This window comes from Abrus precatorius, unplaced genomic scaffold (genome assembly GCF_003935025.1).
Source record: "Abrus precatorius isolate BTA unplaced genomic scaffold, Abrus_2018 Scaffold9, whole genome shotgun sequence".
In the NCBI taxonomy this organism is placed as follows: domain Eukaryota; kingdom Viridiplantae; phylum Streptophyta; class Magnoliopsida; order Fabales; family Fabaceae; genus Abrus; species Abrus precatorius.
The window spans coordinates 27506281-27529296 of record NW_020874439.1 but is presented as its reverse complement, the minus strand read 5'-3'; the positions used below and the strand labels follow the sequence as shown (position 1 = coordinate 27529296).

Genomic DNA, 23016 nt, shown 5'->3' with positions numbered 1-23016 from the left:
TTAGTGTTGTCGTATGCAATAACAAACACCCGTAAAACGCGCTTTCTTCTTGCAACATGTAAGGCATTCACATGAACAAGTGAGAGGTGTTGGACAACCACGGTCAACGACGTTCCTGTCCTGTCTTGTGTACATCTTGGACCATAACAGACAAGTGAAAAGCAGGAACTTGGATGTGATTCCAAAGAACGTGCATTCCTTGTTATAACTGGAATTTAAATAACACAATACAATATGCCTCCAAATGTGATTTCACTTACTTTGTCAATTGTCCGTCATACCAGCGTGAGGTTATTAAAACAAAACAAAAAAAACATTTTTCTTTGCTATCCCATGCGGCACACGTCACAAATAAGTGACTAGGTTATCTGGTTAGTGATATTTTACCGATTCAACTGAACAATATGAAAAAAAATGTTTACTTTTTAATAAAATTATAAATAGTATTAGATTAAAAATACTTCATACACAAGATGTTATACAACGTACTTAAATGAATGGTAATATAAATGATCAAACTGAGAAAATAACTCCATTATTTTCTTTTTCGGTTAACAGAAAACAACTCCATTAAAACGCATGTAGTGCGTTTCATGACAACGGTCCTTCATGTATTATGTTTGTTTTTAGACTCCTGGCGTCTAGAAACACCTTTGCTTCCGTTTAATTTCAGTCTGAGTCATCTAAAATCACTTGAAGGATTCAAAATTCAGTGCTTTTTTTTTTTCATTATGGTCAAATATTACTAAGTATATGTTTTTAACTTTATAATTTGGAGGAAAAAAAAATCTGACTGGTTTGGGAAAATTAACGGGTCATAAAAAATAAGAAGTGGTTAGTCGACATGCCTTCAGATTGAGTTGCGAATTTCTCAATTTATATAGGCGAGTCGTACAATTAATCGTGGCATGTGTGTTATACCAAATAATTTATGTCAACTAATCGTACACTTTGCAAGTCGTACAATTAATCGTGGCATGGTATTCTAAAAATAAGTGATTTGTTTTTCTTTTCTCTCCTCTTCCTATAATTACTCTTATTTAAAAGAAAGCTAATACTATTTAGTTTTTTTTTCCCTCTCCCACTCATTAAAAATGGCTAATACGCATATGTAAAAAGATGTTTGCGAAAACAAATGAGCAAGAGAACTTGTTTAGTAACTGGGCGGAACGCCCGTGAAGAACCACTTTTTTGCTTTGTATAGTTAATGTATGTAATTGTGCATTGCTTTTGCTGATGCCAAACTCCAACGTATTAGTTACAGATGTGGAGGAGGAGTGGAAGACCATATTTGAGCATATGTAATGGCAATCCAGCAAAAGCAAGTTGCACAATCCATGGACCCACTCTGCAAGTTTCCTTTTTTATTTATTATGATCAGAAAAGAAAACAAATATAATGTGAAAAATAGGAGTAGGACGCAGACGAAAGGGCAAAGATATTTTGAGAGATTTGATAATGAGTAAATGGAAGATGCGTGCGTGTTTCATTGCTTCACACTTGACTGCTTCAAACTCGACCTGCGTGTCTTGTCAAGTGTCGGCATCAAGCATCAACTATGTGAGTCACGTGATTTACTACTGAGTAGTATTTGGTGTCTTTCTATTCTGGGTATACTCACTAGCTATTGCTATAATTAACCATTGGTCTTTTTAAGGTACCAATCACCAACGTTCTTCTCCTCTTCCTTTGCCCTGTCATCTATGCCCTTCTCCACCATTCATCCCACGTAATGTAAGTACACCTTTTCTTTCTTTCTTTCTTTCTTTCTTTCTTTCTGTTAAAAATAAAAGGCTAAGCTAAAATGTTACTCTTCCATGTGCTAAAATAAATTAGATCCAATTTATTTTTAACAAACTATTTCATTAAAAAAAAACTGTGTAAGTGTTGTAAGAATATTTTGACTATATTACTGGTTCATGAAAATTTAACTTGACCCATCTTTTTCACATTCAATATTTGGAATTTAACGTATAAAGTTTGTAAATATATGCAACTTATCATTTAAATTTAAATTATATAAATTTATTATTTATAAATAATATTTTAATTATATTCTTAATAATGTCTGATATTTTAACTATTTTAATTATAGGTATCTTTGTACGTGATTGTAATTCTAAAATATTTTTCTTCAGAAAATTTGGGTTAGATACTCTAACAATTAAATCGAAAAAAATATGTTAATAATCAAAGATATTTTTATCTTATTTTTCAATATATAAAATAATGAACTAAAAAATATATTATTTTAGTGAATTAGTTTTTCTTCAATTTTTACATTTTTTATCTTTTAACTTTTAAAAAATTTAATTTAACCCTCAAATTTTTAAGTGTTTCAAGTATTTTTTTTTCAATATTAAGTGCATTAAAATTTACTATTTATCTTATTTTACCTATATGACTTATTCTTTTTCTACCATTCCGATTTTTTTATCTGTATAATAAGACTATTTTTAAGGAAAAATTCATGAAAACATGGTGTAGGAGTGAGAGAAAAATAAATAAAAGAAGAACAATAAAAAAGAAAAGGAAAAGAAAGAAAAATAAAGGGAGAAAAAATATAAAAAATAAGTGTAGTTGAATAGTAAATTATTATTTTTAACAAAAAAACTATATTTTTAAAATATAAATAATAAAAATAATTTTTTAAAAGTTAAAAATTAAAATATAATTAAATAAAAATATTACTCTTATCTTTGAAAAATAATCATTTAAGATTGTGACATAAAAATTAAAAAATGTGTTTAATTAATATATTTACATTAAAAGGATTGTAAAAATTTACATTGTACTTATTCTATAAGTTGTTTAAGCAACAAATGAATAGAGAAAAAAAGATATAAAATAAATTTTTAAATAATTTGAAAAAATTAATCAACTTTAAAATTGCAAAATAAACATTATTTATAAAAATTTGGCTAAAGAGACGATTTTTATAAATAAATGGAGTTAAATTTTATACTCTGTCCATTTATAATTTATTTATATGATAAATAAACATAAACAAATTATAAATACTTTTGAAATAATAATTATCTTATTATAAAATTAAAGGAAATTATAATTATATCTTTACATTATAAAATAACTAATACTAAAAAAATAATTTAAAAACTATTTTTAGAGACAAAAGAGTATAATTAGTTTGAGTAAATCATATTTAATATCTACACTTTATACATTTTGACCCCTAAAAAAAAAAGCTACAACTTATTTATTATTTGAGTAAATGTTTTTGAATTAATTATTTTCGTTCACAATTCGTTAACAACGGTAGACGAAATAAATTAAAATACAAAAAAAAAACATTTGTATAAAAATAAAATATAAATTTTAATTATAAAAATTAAGTTATAAATAAATAGCAAAATATATATTCTAACAAAAAATTAAAACAAGTGAACTTATTTTTAAAAAAATGAAGTACCAAATAAAACATTACAAATTTATAAGAAATTACAAAATTAATTTCTTAAAAGATAAAAATAAAAAATAAAAAATATTTTTATAAAGACAAAGTTTAAATAACTAAATATAGTAAAATTTTATTAAGAGAACAAATATTTATTGTAATTTTATTATAACAATGTGTACTCTAAGTAAAAAAAAAAACATTTTGAGGAGAAAAAAAAACATAAAAATTTTAAAGAACTAAAAACTTAGACTTCAAAAAAATTTATATGCAGTACAATTTCATATTTAGAGATAGTAAATATCTTCTTTATTATATATATATATCATAGCAATTGATGTATAATAATAAATACAATAAAAATGTTACAATTATCATTTTTTTATTCATTTAAAAATATGATAAAAGATGTTTTGATATTTTTGTCCAATAAGGAATAATTTAAAAATATTTATTTAAATAAACTTTAAAATTTTTAAGAAAATAAATTAAAATATATATAAAAAAATAAAAATGGAAGGGGCGTGGGAAATTGTTGAGCGGGGGCTAGTGGTCCCTCTCTGACCCGATCTGAATAGTGAGCATCGATCCATCCGTCTTCACTCGGATCGCGAGCTCTCTCTCTCTCTCTCTCTCTCTCTCGCAGCGGTTAATGTTAACAATAGGCTATGAGTCTACTTATAAGACCAGTCAATGCACGTCTATTCCCACTCCGTTTCCCCATACAATACTATCAAATTACCAATATACCCCAACATAATCTCTATAACACTACCTCTCTTTTTTTTATGATTAAATTATACATTTTAGTTTTTATAATTTACACGCATCACGTTTTTGTCACTATTACTTATAATTTAATTTTTATACAAATATTTGTATTATTTCTGTAATTTATCTTTTAATTGTTATTATTATTATAAAAAAACAAAATTATAAATAATTATTTCTTTAAAATAAAAACGTTAGTTAGTTAAATATAAAAATTAATATGTAATTTTAAAAAAATATATATTTTTTAAGTATAAAAATTAATTTGTAAACATGTCAAATATATGAATAAAATATATATTTTAATATATTATAATTTTAAAAAAATATATAATTTAAATATTTTAATTAAGTGTTTGTACAATTGTAAGGATTAAATACTTGATTAAATTTATATTTTTATATAATATATTAATTTTCATAAATTTTTATATAAAAAAATAAAATATTTATAAAATATTTAAGATACAAAATTATATTATTATTAAAAATTTAAAAAATTAACTTTATCATTTAAAATGATAAATTTGTAAATTGCCAATCATAATATAAATAAATAATTTTTATTATATCAACTTATAATTTTATGAGTGAATATTTTATTTTATTTTATTATATCAATTCAAAAAGATTAAATATATAAATATATTTTTTAACTGTAGTAAATAATATTTGTTATATGTGAATTATTTTTAGTATTTATTTAAATTTAATTATTATTTATATATTTATTGTATTAATAATAAATATATATATATTTAAACTATAAATAATATTTGATTTATATATGAATTTTTTTTATTTTTAAAATTTATCATTCTTTTATTTCGTGTCTTGTTCTTGATTTTTTTCTAAATAAAATTATTAAAAATATTTTTTCAATTTTAGTTAAAATATATTTTTAAGTTTTATAGTTAACACTTATTTATAAACTAATTATTAACTTAAAAAATTAAATTTTAATAATTGTATTATTATATTTTTATTTCTGCAGTTAAAACATAACAAAATATTTATGTAAAACATAATCGAATGTTAATTGTAAATACTAAACGTATAATTTAGCATATTTTTATTTAATCTCTTTTCCATGAAACAGTGGCAGTCTTCGTACATGCGTTATTAAACCCCATTTGAATATTCAGTGTTCAACAAACACTTTTCAATAATAAGCATTATTAAACGTATATTATCCTAAAATAATCAACACATGATTGGACTTTAATTAAACCCAAAATAATAAAAATTGGTTAGGCTTGACGGTCGGTCCATAAAGCGACACAGTTTCGTTCTTTTAACTAGAAAACCCATACACTGCTCCTTCTCCTTCATTTCTCACTTCCTTCCACCTTCTTATCTCTCTCTACCCTCCATATTTGTAGTTACTTACACACACCTTTTTTTATTCTATTGGAAAATCCAAAAGCATTTGGTAGTGAGAAGGAATGGGTAAGGCGTCGAAGTGGCTTCGCGGGTTGCTGGGTCTTAGAAAAGCAGAGTGTAGTACTTCGCCCGCCAAGCCGCAGAAAGAGAAACGCCGTTGGAGCTTCGTCAAAGCATACCCGGAGAAAGATAATAGCACTCCCGCCACCGTCGCAGAACACGTGGATAACGCCAACAACACCAAGCACGCCATGGCAGTGGCTGCGGCCACCGCTGCGGTGGCCGAGGCCGCGGTGGCTGCTGCCGAAGCGGCTGCCGTTGTTGTCAGACTCACTAGCAGCAGCGGCCGGTGCGCCGACGCCGGTGCGGTCAGGATTCGCCAACATTGGGCCGCCGTTAAGATCCAAGCCGCTTTTCGAGGCTGTTTGGTTCGTGTCACATTTTTATTTAGTGCATGTTTGATACAGAGAATAATTCTGAAAAGTTCTTTTTTTTAATAAATTATCTATACGAAGTTGGGAAAATGGGTAGTTGTTTTAATAAAAATAAGTTGAACTAAACACTCAGGTTTGTTTTCTGGTTGTTTTATGAACAAGGGTGTGATTAATAACTCAATTTATTTAATAATTTTTTATATAAAAGTTTGTATCATAGAATTTTGTCATTCTTAAAGTAAGCTGAAAAGATTTTATTACCGTAAATTATATGAAGAAATCTGTGTGAAATAAGTTTAAAAAATAAAAGGTCTTCCCAATTGTTTCAATTGTCCATAAATCGTTTTTTTTTTTAATTCACGTAAACCCAGAATCCTTTTTTAGCTTTTTTATTTTTGTGGTTTGGTTTTTGAGATGATTCCTTCTAGTTCTGTTCCTTGTGTTACTGTGCTGTTCGGTTTTGTCCGTTTCCTCCAAACTGGTTGCCTGAAAAAGTTTTACCTGCAAAATGTGTCACTTATCGTTTCCTTTTTATTTTCTTTACAGTGTCTGCATTATTGTATTTCCTTTTCATAATTTCAGGAGTAAACTTCACTTTCATGTTAATTGATTTGGAAATGATCGTTTAAAAAAGAAACGGGTGATCGACGAGCTGAAAATAATAACAGAACGATAAAAAAGAGATCATGGTTACCTCTTTATTTATTTAATATTATGGTTATTTACCTAAGCATTTAACTGATGGATAATAATAATAATAATAATAATAATATAGTTGCTTTTGTTTTGGTGCTATTTGTGCATAGAGAAAAATTTCGTGAATCTAGTGGTGATGCCGTCTTACTGGTACTTGTAAGTTCATGTACAAGGACAGCAGTGGTGGTGGACTGCATGGGTAGCTGGTTACTCTTTTTGTCTTTTGGTTCTTATGCTGGTTACTTTCGTTCGATCTTCAATGCATGATTTCTCACTACCGGCCAAATTGTCTGCGAAGCGGTGTGCAAAGTTGATTGGCCACGGTTCAGTTCTTGTACCCTGGCCCATAAAAGAATTCTGTCTTTTTGGTAAAATAATGACATTGGGCTTTTGGCCTTTTGGTTATGTGGGGACAGATACGAATCTAAAAGGGGATTTACTGAATAGTGTTAGGAGATGAAATATATTTGATGTTTCCCTTTGATGGGCTTGTATGATTCTTTCCAAGACTAACAAAAAGATGGGTAGTGTCCCGTGTGAAGGGATTTTTTGATCTGCAAGCTCTGTGGTTGACCACCTTGATCCTAATAAAATAAGTAAAGGGGTTTTTTCAATTGTCTTTTGAAAAATTTTATTGAAAAAAATTATATGAAAAACACAAGTCATTTAATGATGAATTTTTGAATAACTTCAAATATTGTTATATTTAACATTTGTATATTTAATGTTTTGACCCTACGTGTCTGTGTGCATGCGATGGAAAATCGCTGTAGATGCGGACATATACCTAAGTGTCACGGTTTAATTCAGTTCAAATGCTGCATGTGTTTTCGTTTTGTGGGGGCAGCTGGTACTGTGTTTTTTGTCTTCATTTAGATTTGGACAGATGAGTTTGTGAGGAAGGACGTGGATTTTCTTAGAAGTTAATATTCGTTAAGATTTCTTTTTTTTGAAAGTTTTTATTTGGGAATTTTTAGTTAAGAATTAAATTAGATATTATCCTGTAATCCCCTTTTGTCACCTTAATCTTAAATCCAAACAAAGTAATGATGTCATTCCAGGCCTTTCTTATTGTTCCATGAGTTTTCTGGCAGATGTTCTTTCGTTTGTGGTAATTTTCATTGAGCTCCGTTGGTAGAAAATGTAATCTTGTTGCAAGCTAGATATTAGCTTTTCTCATTTGTTGTTTAATATTGAAATTGTTAGGCAAGGAGAGCACTCCGAGCACTGAAAGGGTTGGTGAAGCTGCAAGCACTTGTGAGAGGTCAAATTGACAGGAAACGGACAGCAGAGTGGCTTAAAAAGGTGCAAGCACTCTTACGAGCACAGGCACAAGTTTCTGCAGGGTGGACTCTTCAGACCCCATCTTCGAGTGCAAAATTATCTAGCCATCTCCATGTAAGTATTATTAAATTGCTTCCTCCCTTGGTCTTGCTATCTTTTTTATGAATTTTTTGAAAGTAGCTTTTTGCTCCTAGTTGTTCTTTTTGGAAGGTGAAAGCTAATTCTTTTCTTGTTTTCAAAGTTATTAAATTTTGACGTTGTCAATCAAAATATTGGCGCCAAAATGCAGAAGTTGATGTCAGTAATTAAGATTAATAGTTGAAATGCAACTTGGAGATTAACTTGTTAACTAGTATATATCACATGATTGAGCATTTTTTTAAAAATTTGTCAACTGGATATTGCTCTTGATTATAGTTTCTCCACATGATGATTTGCAGGGTCCAGCAACACCTGAAAAATTTGAAAGTCCTATAAGATCTAAGAGCATGAAATATGAGCACTCACCTATACTCAAGGTATTCTCTTGCCTAGGGTGAATAATGTGCATTACCAAATTCAATTTGTATACTTACGGAAGTATTTATAATATTGTAGAGAAATGGCTCCAAATCATGTGTCCAGATCAATGGTAATCAAGAGATATGTTGGAATAGATCAGAGAGCCAGGTACATGAACCATCATGGAACCAAGGAAGCTCGTTGATAAGAGCTTACAGCTCCAATGATGAAAGAAATGACAGGATTCTTGAAATTGATTCTGGAAAACCACACTCCACACCCAAACGTAGAAACCTCTCTTTCTCCAACAGTAATGCTTTAGGTTCTGATCATTATAGTAAGAGTTTGAACAGCACAAAGGAGTCAACATCCCTTCAATCTGTTCAAAGTCCATATTGTGAAGTTCAGTCTTACAGCTCCCAGAAAATCAACGAGGTTGAAGAGAGCCCATTCTGCACTGCAGACAATAGTCCCCAATATTTATCTGCCACCTCTAAAGATGATGGCTTCAGAAGAAGTCCTTTTACTCCTACTAAGAGTGATGGCTCAAGAAGCTATCTTCGTGGTTATTCTGACTACCCAAGTTACATGGCATACACTGAGTCTTCAAAGGCCAAGGTCAGATCTCTAAGTGCCCCAAAACAAAGGCCCCAATATGAGAGGTCCACTTCATCATCTAATAGATACTCACTGAATGGATTTGACGTGTCAAGGTTGGCCACACACAAGGCATCTGCAATGCATACAAGTTTCTACAACAAAGCTTATCCAGGTTCTGGTCGTTTAGACAAACTTGGTATGCCTGTGGGGTATAGATACTGATTTTGATGTTTCTGTTAAAGGGGTATAGACAAATTTGCATGATCTTAACATATGAACTCCCTAACCGGTTGTACCTTGGGCTTAAATATTCATCATTAGCGTTTTGTGTTAGCATTAGAAATCTGTAACCACATAGATTGTGCATACTGACTGCTAAGTGATAGAATGACTTGACTTGCTCTTGGAGTTGTGTCTGTGGGTTATTTCCCATTCCTAGAATGTAACAGCTATCCCTCGGTCGTATATGGATCCTTATTTGTTGGTTACATAACATTGCATGCTTTTTGTATGGACAATGAGTGTTTTGATGATAAGATGTAAACAGCCCAATGTAAAGAAATAAATCACCGAAACCAAAAACGAGAATTCCATCTCAACACGAGTTCCAGCCATACAATGGATTCTCAAAAATAGAGGGGCACTTGGTGTAGTGAAAGCTCAGCTCTGAGCCCATCGCCATATTTAGCAAAAGCAAGAGAATCAGAATAAAACTCCCTGTGAGGGCGCGGATTGAAATATAACAAATCGATGTGTTCCTTAAAATAAAGTCATTATTCTATGTCATATTATAAGTTAGATGTTCATATAAAATAGAAGCAATAAATTATTGATAGAGAAATTGAATGGAAATTTTTATGTGAAAAAGATTTAAAATGATGAACTAAATAAACAAATCGTGAATTTTTGGGACCGAAACCTTGTTTTGAAAAAAAAAATACTAAAAATAATTGAACTGGATTATAAATTGCATTTCTGGTTATTGTAGGTTAATTTAACTAGAAATGTATTTATTGTTCTTGCTTAAAATAAATCAAATGATTTAAAAATTAAAGGCAAACATATCAATTCAACCATATACAAAAATAGAATAAAATGCACTCACATTGGCACACGCTTAATACAATTAAAACAAAAAATATTTTAAATAAAAACATTTTATTCTAAATATACTCATTGTGTTTGGATTTGGGATTGAATGTAAACTAATTCCTAACTAAGTGAATTAAGATTTTGATTAGATAATATAAAATAAATAAGATTGTGTAGACTTTCATCTTAATCCTAGAAAGATTTAAAACTTCAATTTGGATTTGGAAAAATTATGTGAATTCAATTTTTCAGAAACAAATTTTTACATTAAAACAGTATTATTTATTAAAAAAATACAAATTTTTGAAGGTTCAATCAATTTATTTATTTACTCTCAGCATCATATTACATAATATAGTATTTGAAACTCTCGGGAAATATTTAAATTTCAAAATAATACTGAACGTATTCCACCATTATTTTTATTTAATATAATATATTTGACATTGACACGAAGCTGTCGTGGTGTTGTTGGTTATCACGTCAATCTAACACGCTGAAGGTCTCGGGTTCGAGTCCCGACGACGCAAATTTTCTGGGCATGTTTTCTTTCATAACTAATAACAGAAAAGGGATTATAAACCCGAAGCTACTAAAAATGTTATTATTATTTGGCTTTGATTTAATCATAATATTTATCATTTTATTCTTCTTAGCTAAGATTATGGACAACGTGCAAAATACGTCTTTCCCCTCCTCCCATTGTCAAAACCCACTACACATTCAACCATACTGCCAACGTTTCTATATAGCTGTTAAGCTCTAAATGTATTAAGTAATGCTTGATTCGTAGACAGTTGAACACTGAGAACATCATAACTAAATACTATACAGATAAAACGTTTGCAAAAGTGATATTGACCGAAGCTAAACATAACATTTATAGAAGCTGAAGCATTGATGTATCAGTCAGCATTCGGGACACCAAGATAATATAACGCTACATTTGTAGAACATTCTCAGTTACACTTGGGACCTACTCATACAGCTTTAGCTGTTTCACGAACTAGAGAAAGCTTAGCCAATAGACCACACAGCTGGAGATAAGAGCCAACTCCATCACAAATTCTCATATGAGCAAATCCAGTTTCCTGCAATTTGAAGAAATCAGTGTCAATCACATACTTTATACGCACACAAACATAAGCCAAAAGATAATCATCTACCTTCAAAAATTCCAGTTTCAGGTACTCAGCCATATCATAATTTTTTATTATACGAAAAAGTGTTGTGATGATATCTGTGGGGGAATATCCTAAATCATACAGTTGCTTGAGGCCCGAACAAGCTTCATCAAAATTCCCTTCAATCACATTCCGCACCATATTCTTCACATGGAGAGGATGTGGTTGGTCACAAACCTGAAACCAGCCATAGTTTAACAAAATTAATGGTTAACTGAAAATTACAAATCACAAATCATAGTTGAGTCTAACCTTAAAAACATTTGCTTGGTTAACAAACTGGAACCCACTGTATGTTGCTTGCAAGTTATTCAATGCCTGCCTCATATCACCATCAGCAGTGAAAATGATGGCTTCAAGTCCTTCAGGAACATAGGGAACCTTCAACAATAACATAGTTCAGTTATGCATTTCAATATTATTGAAGCCAAATAGATGGTAACCAGTATTATCAAATAGCAGCCATGGTGGATTTGGAACAAAACAACATGGAAGAAGCATGGCATGGCATGGCACTATTGTTGTGGTGGCTCATGGCAGCTGTAGCTGGGAAAAAAGTGAAATGAACAATCACTTGTAGTCACTCTGCTGGACAAGGACTCTTATTTCTGAAGAACAAGGACTCTTCTCTCGAGGTAAAAAGAACTCTGCGGAAAGCTTAACCCTCTTCCATTGCAGATACAGCCATCTGCCACCATCTCCACCTTTTCTGTTCTTTAACTTCTTTCTATTACTCTCTGTTCAGTTGTACGAAACCAATCTGAAATTCAGATTTCATATTTGAAGATGATATTCTAAATTGGGCAGCTGTTTATAAGACATAAGGGGTTGGACTGGAGGGACTAGAACATATAATAGTAAGAAAACTAGAGAAGGAAAGGAACCTTCAAGTGGTCCTGAAGGTGCAAAAATTTCTCAGAAAGGTTTGGATGAAACTTCAATCTCAATCAGAAAAGAGAAAGTGGTTAAAGATTTACAATAATTGGAATTTAAAGACAGTTGTGAGGAAACAAAAGAAATTTATTGAGGACGGAAGGAGAAGAGGAAGAGGAATATGCTTCAGTATATGACAAGGGAAATGATTACAGTGGAGGAGGAAGATTTGATTTTTAATTTGCATTATCTTGTTTTCTGTTTACAATTTGCTGTTATTTGAACATGATAGTTTCCACTGTCTAGTGAACTTAAGCTATAAGCCTATAAGACTTACAATAGAATAACAGCATGATCCCTTAAGTTTGTGAAGTGTGATACTTTTTGGTGAATTTTACACATTTCCAGTTTGGTTTTTAATATACTTTTTTTTATGTGTATTTTTTTTTGTTACAGTCGCCATGCTTCCACCATCATATGCCATCCACCATTAATAACACTGGCAACTAAAAACAGTTTTATAAACATATACGCTATTCCTGAGTCCTGACCATTTCACCTTGCTAATAACAAGAACCTTTAAAACAACTTCTATGATAAAAGAAACCACAAAAAATGGGAGACTAGTACCTATGGCACATGGCATATTCTCCTATTAGATTTAGTTGTCATAACTTATTTGCAAACCTATATAAAAAACTAGGTAACATCACCATACTACTATATTACGTATCAGCTACACAACCAAGGAAGCAAGTAATCAAATATTTATAGAATATCATAATCATAAGCTCAAACAGAATAAAATGCCACTGGTTAAATACTACTACAAAACACCTTGAACTCATTCATTTACTCAAAAAGGACACTCTGCAAATCTCCCCATATAAATAGATTATTACTGGCTAGTTAGCTGGTGTAGGGAAAACAAATTAAGATGACGGCAGCATCTAAAGTCTCTCACAACTCAAGAGGTTCAATAACTTGAAATCCCTCAAAGGTAAAAAAAAAAAATCATCAAGCTTGTGACAATGGGAAAAATCAACATGTTAAAATGGCATATTCTACTTCACAAATTTTCAAATCAATATATCATGTATTTTACAAAAACATGGAACATGCCAAAGTCCAAGTGATGGCATTTCTAGGGTCCAGTACATTGCAAAATTAGAAAATTACTTTTAACAAAAACGTGAGATACTCTTTGAATGCCCTTCTATTTAGTTGACATGGTTCAGCAAAAGAAAATTACCATAGTCCTATCTGTCAAATCTTCAAAATTCCTTATTCACTTTATTACTGACTATGCAACAATAAAGATTGTCTAACACAAGCTACAAATTTCCCAGAGAGAAAGGAATGCAAAACTATAGAAGGGAAAACTGATGGGGGACGAGAAAGACCAAACAAAATGTGAAAAGGTTAAAAAGGAGAATACTAGTGCAAACACTCAGATGACAATATAGCATTGGATATGAAATTGGCAATTGAGGAGAATCAATAAGCAGGCATGGAAATAGAAAGGGAACAAAATACAGAAAAAATATCTTTTAAATTAATAGCTCACCCTTTTGGCATCAAAGAATGAACAACAAAGAAAAAAAGAAGAAGAAGAGAGAGTAGTGATTGTAATACTAATCTATAGCCTTATGATAAAGGCTTCATGCAATTTCAATTGTGGGATTTCCAATTGAGACAGATAATCAAACAATAAAGATGTTAGATCTATGCTCTTCTGACAAATAGGAACACTACAAACTTCATGTTAAAATGAATACAGATTCACAAATTGAGATACCTTCTCAGCTTGAACCACAACCATGAGGCGACCAAGTATCTCTTGATCGGACAACCGCGAAAATCGCACAATGGCACATCTACTCTGAATAGGCTCAATAATCTTAGACGAAGTATTGCAAGCAAGAGCAAACCGCGTAGTGTTAGAATATATCTCCATTGTCCTTCTCAAAGCTTGTTGTGCCCCCGACGTCATGCTGAATTGAGAATTAAAAAAATTTAAAAACCAGGTAAACCAAGAACAAGCAAGTAAGACCATAGTTGCATTCAATTAGCACAAAAAATCACCTATCAGCTTCGTCCAGTATCACTATTTTGTGTCTACCCGGAGGCAGTGTCACTTTCTTTTGAGCAAACATCTTAATCTTGTTCCTCACGACATCTATTCCTCTATAATCAAAAGTAACACGCTAGGTTAACAGAATATCGTGTGCATTTAGTCTGAAAAACAAAAAAGGAATCGAGAATCGCGAAAGGAACCTATCATCGGATGCGTTCAGTTCAAGAACGGCTTCTTTGGAATTAGGTCCGAGAAGCTGGTGTGCGAGGGCGAGAATGCTAGTGGTTTTGCCAGTTCCTGGAGGACCCTAGAAAGGGAGAGTGAGTGAGAATAATAATAGCAGTGAGTAAAGTGAGAGTGTAGTGAATGAAGAGAGATACAGAGAGAATGAGGTTGGGCATGTTGCCGTCGCGAGCGATGACTTGGAGCCTGGAGACGGCTTCTTTATTGCCGACGATGTCAGCGACCTTGCTGGGTCTGTACTTCTCTACCCATGGGACATCGTAGCTGTTGCTTGACGATGACATGCTTCCGCCGGCCACAACCACCAAAACCCTATGTGCCCGCTTTAAACTTTGGAGGGAATTCTTCCCTTGTTTTCGAGGGAAAAATACCACCCTATGCCTATTTCTTATCTCCTTCTCTCAGAATCAATTTCATGCCTTCATGGTAATTTCCATGTATTCCTCTCATATATGTTTGCATTTCTTTTAGTTGTTAAATATTTTTTATATTATATATATATATATATATATAATTTATATTTTATATATAAAAATTTATAAACTGAAATATTTATTAAATTTTTTTTAATAAAAATACCCATAAAATTATTATTCTTTAAAATTTATCATGTATATATTTTAAAATTAAAATTAACTCAAAAACTATATTCTTTTGCAGAATTGTTTTATTTTTTTATTCATTTTATTGATTTATTCTAATTTTTAAAATAAAATTTTTATTTAATATTATTGTTTTTTATATAGATTTTAAAATATTTTGTAAATATTTATTTTTATATTTATAAATTTTTTATTATCTTATATAAACTTTCAAATAGTGTAAACACCTTTATTTTTATTTATAATTTTTTATTATTTTGTATAAATTTTAAAAATTTTAAAAATACTTATGTTTATATTTATATTATTCCATTAAAATTATTATTAATTGATTTTTTTACAAATATATATTTTCTCTGTTATTTGTTAAAAATTACAAAATCTATTACTTTCATTTTTCTTTTCAAATAGAAAGTATTTTTTGAAAATTCATTGTAATCAAATTATATATATATATATATATATATATATATATTTGTCAAGATATACATTATAATTCATTTAATATTTATTAGTTTATTACATTTAATTAATTTTATAATCGTACATAATTATTAATTTGCATCTTTTTAAATCTTTATAATATACCGTGATATTTTATGTGTAAAATTTTACTTTTTAATCATTAAATTATATATTTATTTATTTTAAAGTAAAATATAGGTACCTTGCACGAGCTACTTAGCTTAACTCTATGCATAAAATTAGACTACGAATGTTAAAAGATTTCAAATATCACGCAGGGTAGCAAGTGAACATTAAATAAAATTATATAATATATTTGATATATTTTGTCATATTTAATATACTGTCCAGAGATTTATAACAAGTAAGGTTAATAATAAGGATAAGCATACATAAGTTAATATGAGTATATTTATTATTATTTGGTATAATTGTTATTTTCCAATAATCGTAAATAATCATTATTAATAGTTTCTTTTATTTTGATAGAACATTTTATGGCACAAAATTAATTTAATTAATATCGTTAAAGTTACGGAGAAAAAAAGCATCAGCATTTACCAGAAACTCGAATAAAAAATTACATACTAAACTGGAATAATTAATATTACTGAACGTGCTTAGCAGTATAGTTTAATTTTATAATAGTTTAACAAAAAAGTTAAAATGCTTTTAACTTTTGAAAAAGGACCATATTAAAAGACAACGAGAATCTTGAGTGTATACTTCAAAAAGATAAAACTACGCGGAATGCAATTAATTGAATTATTTGGTAAGAAAGGGCAAGGATAACAAGTAATGATCGGCGCTGGATATATTAATAAGATACTTTCTACTATACTCATAAATTTAAAAATATATTATATAAAAAATTAGCAGTTATTATTATTTAAATATTTTAAAAATTAAAAACATATTTTTTTTAAATAAATAGACTACTAACTCACTTTATTTATTATATATATATATTTAATAGAACATTAACAATTATTATTATTTTATATGGAAAAATATATAATACTTTCTTAATTTTTAAGGCAGTATAAAAAATATTGATTTATAAAATTCAGCAATAATTTGAAAATTATGGAATATAATATAAAAAATTATAATTTTACATAAAAAAACAAATTTACATTTAAGCAGCTAGTCACTCAATTGAAAATGTATTTTACTAATAAATTTAGGGTTAACCTAAATGTCATATGCTCGTCTTGGAGTTGGTCACTCCGCTAAGAATATATTTTACTATGAAATTTAATGTATTAATCTAAGTGTCATGTGTTTTGAATAATTTTTTAAATAGATATTTATATTAGAGCAAATAAAAAAAATCACAAGTTAATTCAGTTTATGGACATTATTTTAAATAAATTGTATTTGTTTAAAACCTAATATGGATAACTTCATCTTAATTTACAAAAGAATTTTATTTTTTTTATTATAAGTAATTGTTGTAAAAGATTTCCAAAGTAAATCATACAAAAGTATGTAACGATAAAAAATAATGTGAAAAACTTATTTTAAACATGATTATCCATTATTTATTTCTATCCGTATTGAGATATCTCCTTTCTAATATTGTTATTTAATTCCAAAATTCAAACACAATTTAATAATTTTTTAATAAAAATATATTATTTAAAATTAAAATTTATAAATACTCACCCAAGATTATACTAAATCACGCTTCATACAAGCCCAATACGGCCTAATTTTCATTTCACGACCTATTTAAAATATAATTATAAATTATACCATTTCTTAACTGAAAGTGTTATCTTATATACAATATGATAATGTTTTTATTTTTTAATGTAATATTATATTTGAAATATATTATAAAATATATCTTAATTTAAGTTTTTATTTTTAAAAAAACTTATATCTCAATGTTTTCTAAATTTATGCTTTTTGTACTGGATAGGGAATTGTTCGGTCCTACATATAGGAAAAGGAAATTAAGCACCTATTCAACCCAATTTGGCCGAATATCTTTTGTTAGGATTAAAAAGTAATTAACCCAATTAAGAGTAATTATCTACTTTGAATAAAAGGCATAAATCAAGACTGACTCAGCAGGCTCATTAGCCTATAACAATGCCTATAAAAAGAAGGTAGAAAGTACAGGTAAAGTGTTGACTTTTCATTATTAAATAACATTTATTGCTCAGAATCGAATCTTGACTTCAACATCGGAGTGTCTTTTGCAGGTACCCTCCCCACGTCAACGACAGTCAGAAGGACGTCATCGTTTCAGAGGAGAGACTTGAAGACTAGTATTTCTTTAGCAGAAACATTTTTGGTGCCCACCGTGGGGCACGATTGCCTTGTTTTTCGATCAATATGGTACTAACAAGAAGTCAACAGGACAGATATATTCAGCAGGGAGGAACTTCTCGGCAGCAGCAAGAAGATATCACACCTAACCAACTAACACCTGAGGTTCTGGTGGAAGGAGGAACTGACGAGGGCCTGTTAGTGGTGTTAATACAACTCAAAACAGAAATGATGGAGATGAAAAAGGAAAGGGAAAAAGATGCCCTGGAGCTCGATCAGGGGGAGTCCTCAACATTATAGGAGAAACTAAGAATAATTCAACAATCTGAAACAAAAAATGACTGAGATGATGTAGTGAGCCGAAGCCCGTTTGTTCACCATATCTTAGAGGCTAAGTTACTGATAACCACGTGGTAATGGTATCAAATAAACTAGATTTTCTCAACAATTTTGCAATAGAAGGAGTAACCCTAGGTCATCTCACAAAGACATAAAATGCATTCTGCTTCTGGTTCCATCATACAGTTTTCAGGTTAGCTTGGGAGAGGATTGTTTTGAATTAAATTGTAAACAACAAAAACGAACAAAGAATAATTCCAACGAAATATGAACTTCAACCAATTCAAGATCTCAATCACTACAATGCAATTCTCATTATTACAAGAATACAGTTTCAACGAATTTCCAATCAACACCAATTCAATTCGACATTAACAATCCGAAATCTAAATCTGGATTATGAATTCCATCAAAGCAAAAATTGCAATCGCAAATCCAATGCTCTAACGAAATTCAGAACAATTGATTGATTGAATTAGATGAATTCATTTATTTCGAATATGAAATTCTCATTCTTTATTTAGGTTGCAAATGAAAATTCAATATCATGAAAAATGTAATTATCCTGATCAGAAAAAGAGGAGGAAGGGAGAGAATTCGATAGAACCTAATTCGAAACTCAAATGTAATGTAGTTCTTGAAACCTTGAACCGATTGATGGATTAGCCTTGCGTCATGATCATGCTTGCTTCGGCCAAAACCAGAAAATACTAGAAGATGGAATGTAGAGGGACGAAAATAAAAGAGAGAAAAAGAAAGAATTTAGAATAGAGACTTTTTGAATTCTAAAAAAAATGAGGGAAGAGATTCCGTACATGAAGTCATAACCTCTATTTAAAGACAAAATAATTGAGCTTAATTAAGGCCCAACTCTATAATGAGGTTCCTAAACACCTAACTAAGTAATATTAAAAATACAATCAAATTTCAAAAATTTTAGTGCAGGGCCGCAACATTATGACTCAATTTTGGGCCTGAAGATGCTCGAACAAGAAGGGTTATAAAGGCCCAAAAGGGGTAAACAAGAGGAATCAATGCAAGGTAAGTCAATTTGGCAAAGTAAGCTACAATTTCAAGGAAGGCCTAAATCATATCAATAATGCATGTGACAAGAAGCTTCAAAAAGATACAAGGCAAAACCAAAGGTAAGCTAGCAACATGAGTGAAATCACACAAGAAAGAAGCAAAATAGGCTCAAAATTCTCACAAGGTTCATATTCTATCATTAATGAATCAAACTCAAAATTTTTAAGCAACTTGCTCAACTAAAAATGTAAAAATGACTCATATCAAGTATTGCAACCTATCAACTAAAAATGGTGTAACAACTTTCACAATTCCTACATCTAGAAATAAAAAAAAAAGAATGAAAATTTGTGTAACTACTCCAACAAAACATCATCAAAACAAAAAAACAGAAGCACAAAAAAAATAGCAAAAATAAAAAAACAGCAGCAAAAATTGCAACAGAAAACAAAAATTGCAGCAGAGAAAAATGAAATATGCAAACAACAAAGCAAAAATAGCAGAAAATGAAAAAAAAAATAGAGAACAGCAAACAAAAAACAAAAAATGAAAATAGCAATAGCAGAAAAATGAAAACAGTAAACAACAACACAATTATGCATGCAAGTCCCCCCACACTTAAAAGTTACATTGTCCTCAATGCAGCCAAACAACAAAGACAATTTCAAAGAGTACAGAATGGGGAAAGAACTCCCTCAAGGTCCAAGAATTGGTGCTTCCAAGGACATGTTTTCTACAATTTCCTCCTCCAACTTTGGACTTTGATGAAATTCCTTGAGTTGATGTCCATTGACCTTGAAAATGCTACCGGTGACTTCATTCTTAATTTTAACTGCACCATGGGAAAACACATTAGTAACAACAAAAGGACCATCCCATCTAGATCTAAGTTTACCGGCTATAAGTTTTAGGCGGGAATTGAACAAAAGCACTTGTTGGCCCACTTTGAACTCCTTTCTCAAAATGTGTCTATCATGAAAGCGTTTAACTTTTTCCTTGTATATTTTTGAGTTCTCATAGGCTTCCAAGTGAAGCTCCTCAAGTTATTGTAATTGAAGCTTCCTTTCCATAATCGTTTGTTCAAACTCCAAGTTACAATGTTTCACTGCCCAATATGCTCTATGCTCAATCTCAACAAGCAAATGACATGCTTTACCAAACACAATCCTGTAAAGAGACATCCCAATCGGTGTCCGGTAAGCTGTCATATGAGCCCAAAGAGCATCCGCTAAAAATTTGCTCCAATCTTTTCTATTGAGGTGCACTATTTTCTGCAAAATCTGCTTGATTTTCCTGTTAAAGACCCCAGCCTGCCCATTGGTTTGGGGATGATAAGCTGTAGATACTCGATGCACAACCTCATACTTATGAAGCAAAGCCTGCATGCTTCTATTGCAGAAATGGCTTCCTTTATCACTGATAATGGCTTTAGGCACACCAAACCTGCAAAAAATGTTAGATCTAACAAAATCTATAACAACTTTAGAATCATTAGTTTTAGTGGCCTTAGCCTCCACCCATTTGGAAACATAATCAAGAGCTAGTAAAATAAATGTGTAACCAAAAGATGCAGGAAATGGACCTATAAAATCAATACCCTAAATATCAAAAACCTCACAGAAAATGATCAGTTGCTGGAGCATCTTATGCCTATGTGTAATGGCCATCCCTGCTCTCTCACACTGCTCACAGGTGATGGAGATTTGATGTGCATCTCTGAAAATGGTAGGCCAATAAAACCCACTCTCCAACACCTTCCTAGCTGTCCTATATGATCCATAATGTCCTCCAACAGGTGAACTATGACAAAACTGAAGCACAGAATGGATCTCCTGATCTGGAATGCACCTGCGGATCACCTGGTCGCTGCAAAATCTCCACAAATAAGGGTCATCCCAGACATTATATTTAGCCTCACTTTTCAGTTTGGCTATCTGTGCTCTAGACGCATCTGTGGGAAAGACACATGCAACCAGGTAATTCACAATATCAGCAAACAAGGAGTAATATCATGTAACTGCATCAACTGCTCCTCAGGAAAATCATCTTTAATCGGAAAGGGATCAACATTCCTCCCTTCAATCCTACTCAAGTGGTCTGCTACCAAATTCTCTGCACCACTCCTATCTCTGATCTTAATATCAAACTTCTGAAGGAAAAGCATCCATCTGATCAATCTGGGTTTAGCATCGGGCTTCTTCAACAAGAATTTCAAAGCTGCATGGTCAGAAAATACAATAATCCTAAAGCCTAGCAAATATGAATGAAATTTATCTAAAGCAAATACAATAGCTAGAAGCTCTTTTTCAGTAGTGGTGTAATTAACTTGAGCTGCATCTAATGTGCGAGAAGCATAAGCTATAATATGAGAAAGCCTCCCAACCTGCTGAGCTAGAACAGCTCCAAGTGCAAAGTTGGATGCGTCGCACATGAGCTCGAAAGGAAGTTCTCAATCAGGTGGCTAAACAATAGGTGTGGTGGTCAGCCGCCTCTTCAGCTCCTGAAAAGCTAGCTAACAAGGTTGATCGAAAACAAACTCTACCTCTTTCTGCAGAAGCTTGGACAATGGCAATGCAATCTTGTTGAAGTCCTGTATAAATCTCCTGTAAAAACCTGCATGTCTAAGGAAGGAACGCACTTCTCGCATAGAAGTGGGGTAAGGTAGAGAAGCAATGATATCAATTTTAGCCTTATCAACCTGAATACCCTGACTGGAGACTAAGTGACCCAAGACTATACCCTGTGTGACCAAAAAATGACACTTCTCAAAATTTAACACAAGGTTAGTTTGGATGCACCTATGTAACACCTTAGATAAATTCTCTAGGCATGCATCAAATGAAGAACCATAGACAGTAAAATCATCCATAAACACCTCCATGCAACTCTCCAAAAGGTCAAAGAATATACTCACCATACACCTTTGAAAGGTGCCCAGAGCGTTGCATAAACCAAATGACATCTTGGTGTAAGCAAATGTGCCAAATGGGCAGGTGAATGTGGTCTTGTGCTGGTCCTCTGGTGCAATATGAACCTGCATGTATCCAGAAAATCCATCTAAAAAGCAGTAATGGGATTTACCTGCCAGCCTCTCCAAAACCTGATTGATGAATGGAAGAGGAAAATGATCCTTGCGAGTAGTCTGGTTAAGTCTTCTGTAATCTACACAAACTCACCAACTGTTTTGAACTCTGGTTGGAACTAACTCATCATTCTGGTTCTTTACCACAGTCATCCCAGTCTTCTTTGGGACCACCTGCACAGGACTAACCCATTTACTGTCAGAAATGGGATAAATAATACCTGCTGCCAGTAGCTTTGTGACCTCCTTCTTCACAACATCCAAAATAGTAGGATTGAGTCGTCTCTATGGCTGTCTCACAGGTCGAAACTCATCCTCTAATAAAATTCAGTGCATACAAATAGCAGGACTAATCCCAGGAAGGTCAGCAAGAGTTCAACCAATGGCCTTCCTATGATCTCTTAAAACCTGCAGTAATCTCTTCTTTTGATCAGATTTGAGATCACGAGCTATAATGATAAGAAGTCGCTGATTGTCCTTTAAGTAGGTATACTTCAGATGTGCAGGCAAAGGCTTAAGCTCTACTGATGGAGGTGGAGATAGGTCAACTGCTGGTGGTGAAACATCTACTGGGTAACTATATCTGCTGCACCTGCAACATCAACACTACAAACAGCACAAATAGATGAATCATCACAAGTACACGATGGGCTAGTGGAATTTGTGAAA

The 23016-nt window shown here is 31.4% G+C and overlaps 1 protein-coding gene and 1 non-coding gene across 2 annotated transcripts; both read left to right on the top strand.

Moving 5' to 3' along the window:
- Positions 1-5473: 5473 nt before the first annotated feature.
- On the top strand, positions 5474-9553 carry LOC113849804 (protein IQ-DOMAIN 14-like). The gene is made up of 4 exons (XM_027479982.1): positions 5474-5997; positions 7906-8097; positions 8424-8501; positions 8581-9553. Exons 1-4 carry the CDS (start codon positions 5632-5634, stop codon positions 9304-9306), a joined length of 1362 nt encoding a protein of 453 aa, XP_027335783.1. The 5' UTR covers positions 5474-5631; the 3' UTR covers positions 9307-9553.
- Positions 9554-10632: 1079 nt separating this feature from the next.
- On the top strand, positions 10633-10705 carry TRNAV-AAC. Its single transcript has one exon. It is a non-coding gene; the product is annotated as a tRNA-Val (tRNA).
- Positions 10706-23016: the final 12311 nt, after the last annotated feature.

Excerpts from the sequence above, each read along its gene's own strand:
- LOC113849804 (XM_027479982.1), top strand. The coding sequence starts at position 5,632 with ATGGGTAAGGCGTCGAAGTGGCTTCGCGGGTTGCTGGGTCTTAGAAAA. Across the intron at positions 5,998-7,905 it reads CCGCTTTTCGAGGCTGTTTG|GCAAGGAGAGCACTCCGAGC; the intron begins GTTCGTGTCACA and ends TGAAATTGTTAG. Across the intron at positions 8,502-8,580 it reads AGCACTCACCTATACTCAAG|AGAAATGGCTCCAAATCATG; the intron begins GTATTCTCTTGC and ends ATAATATTGTAG.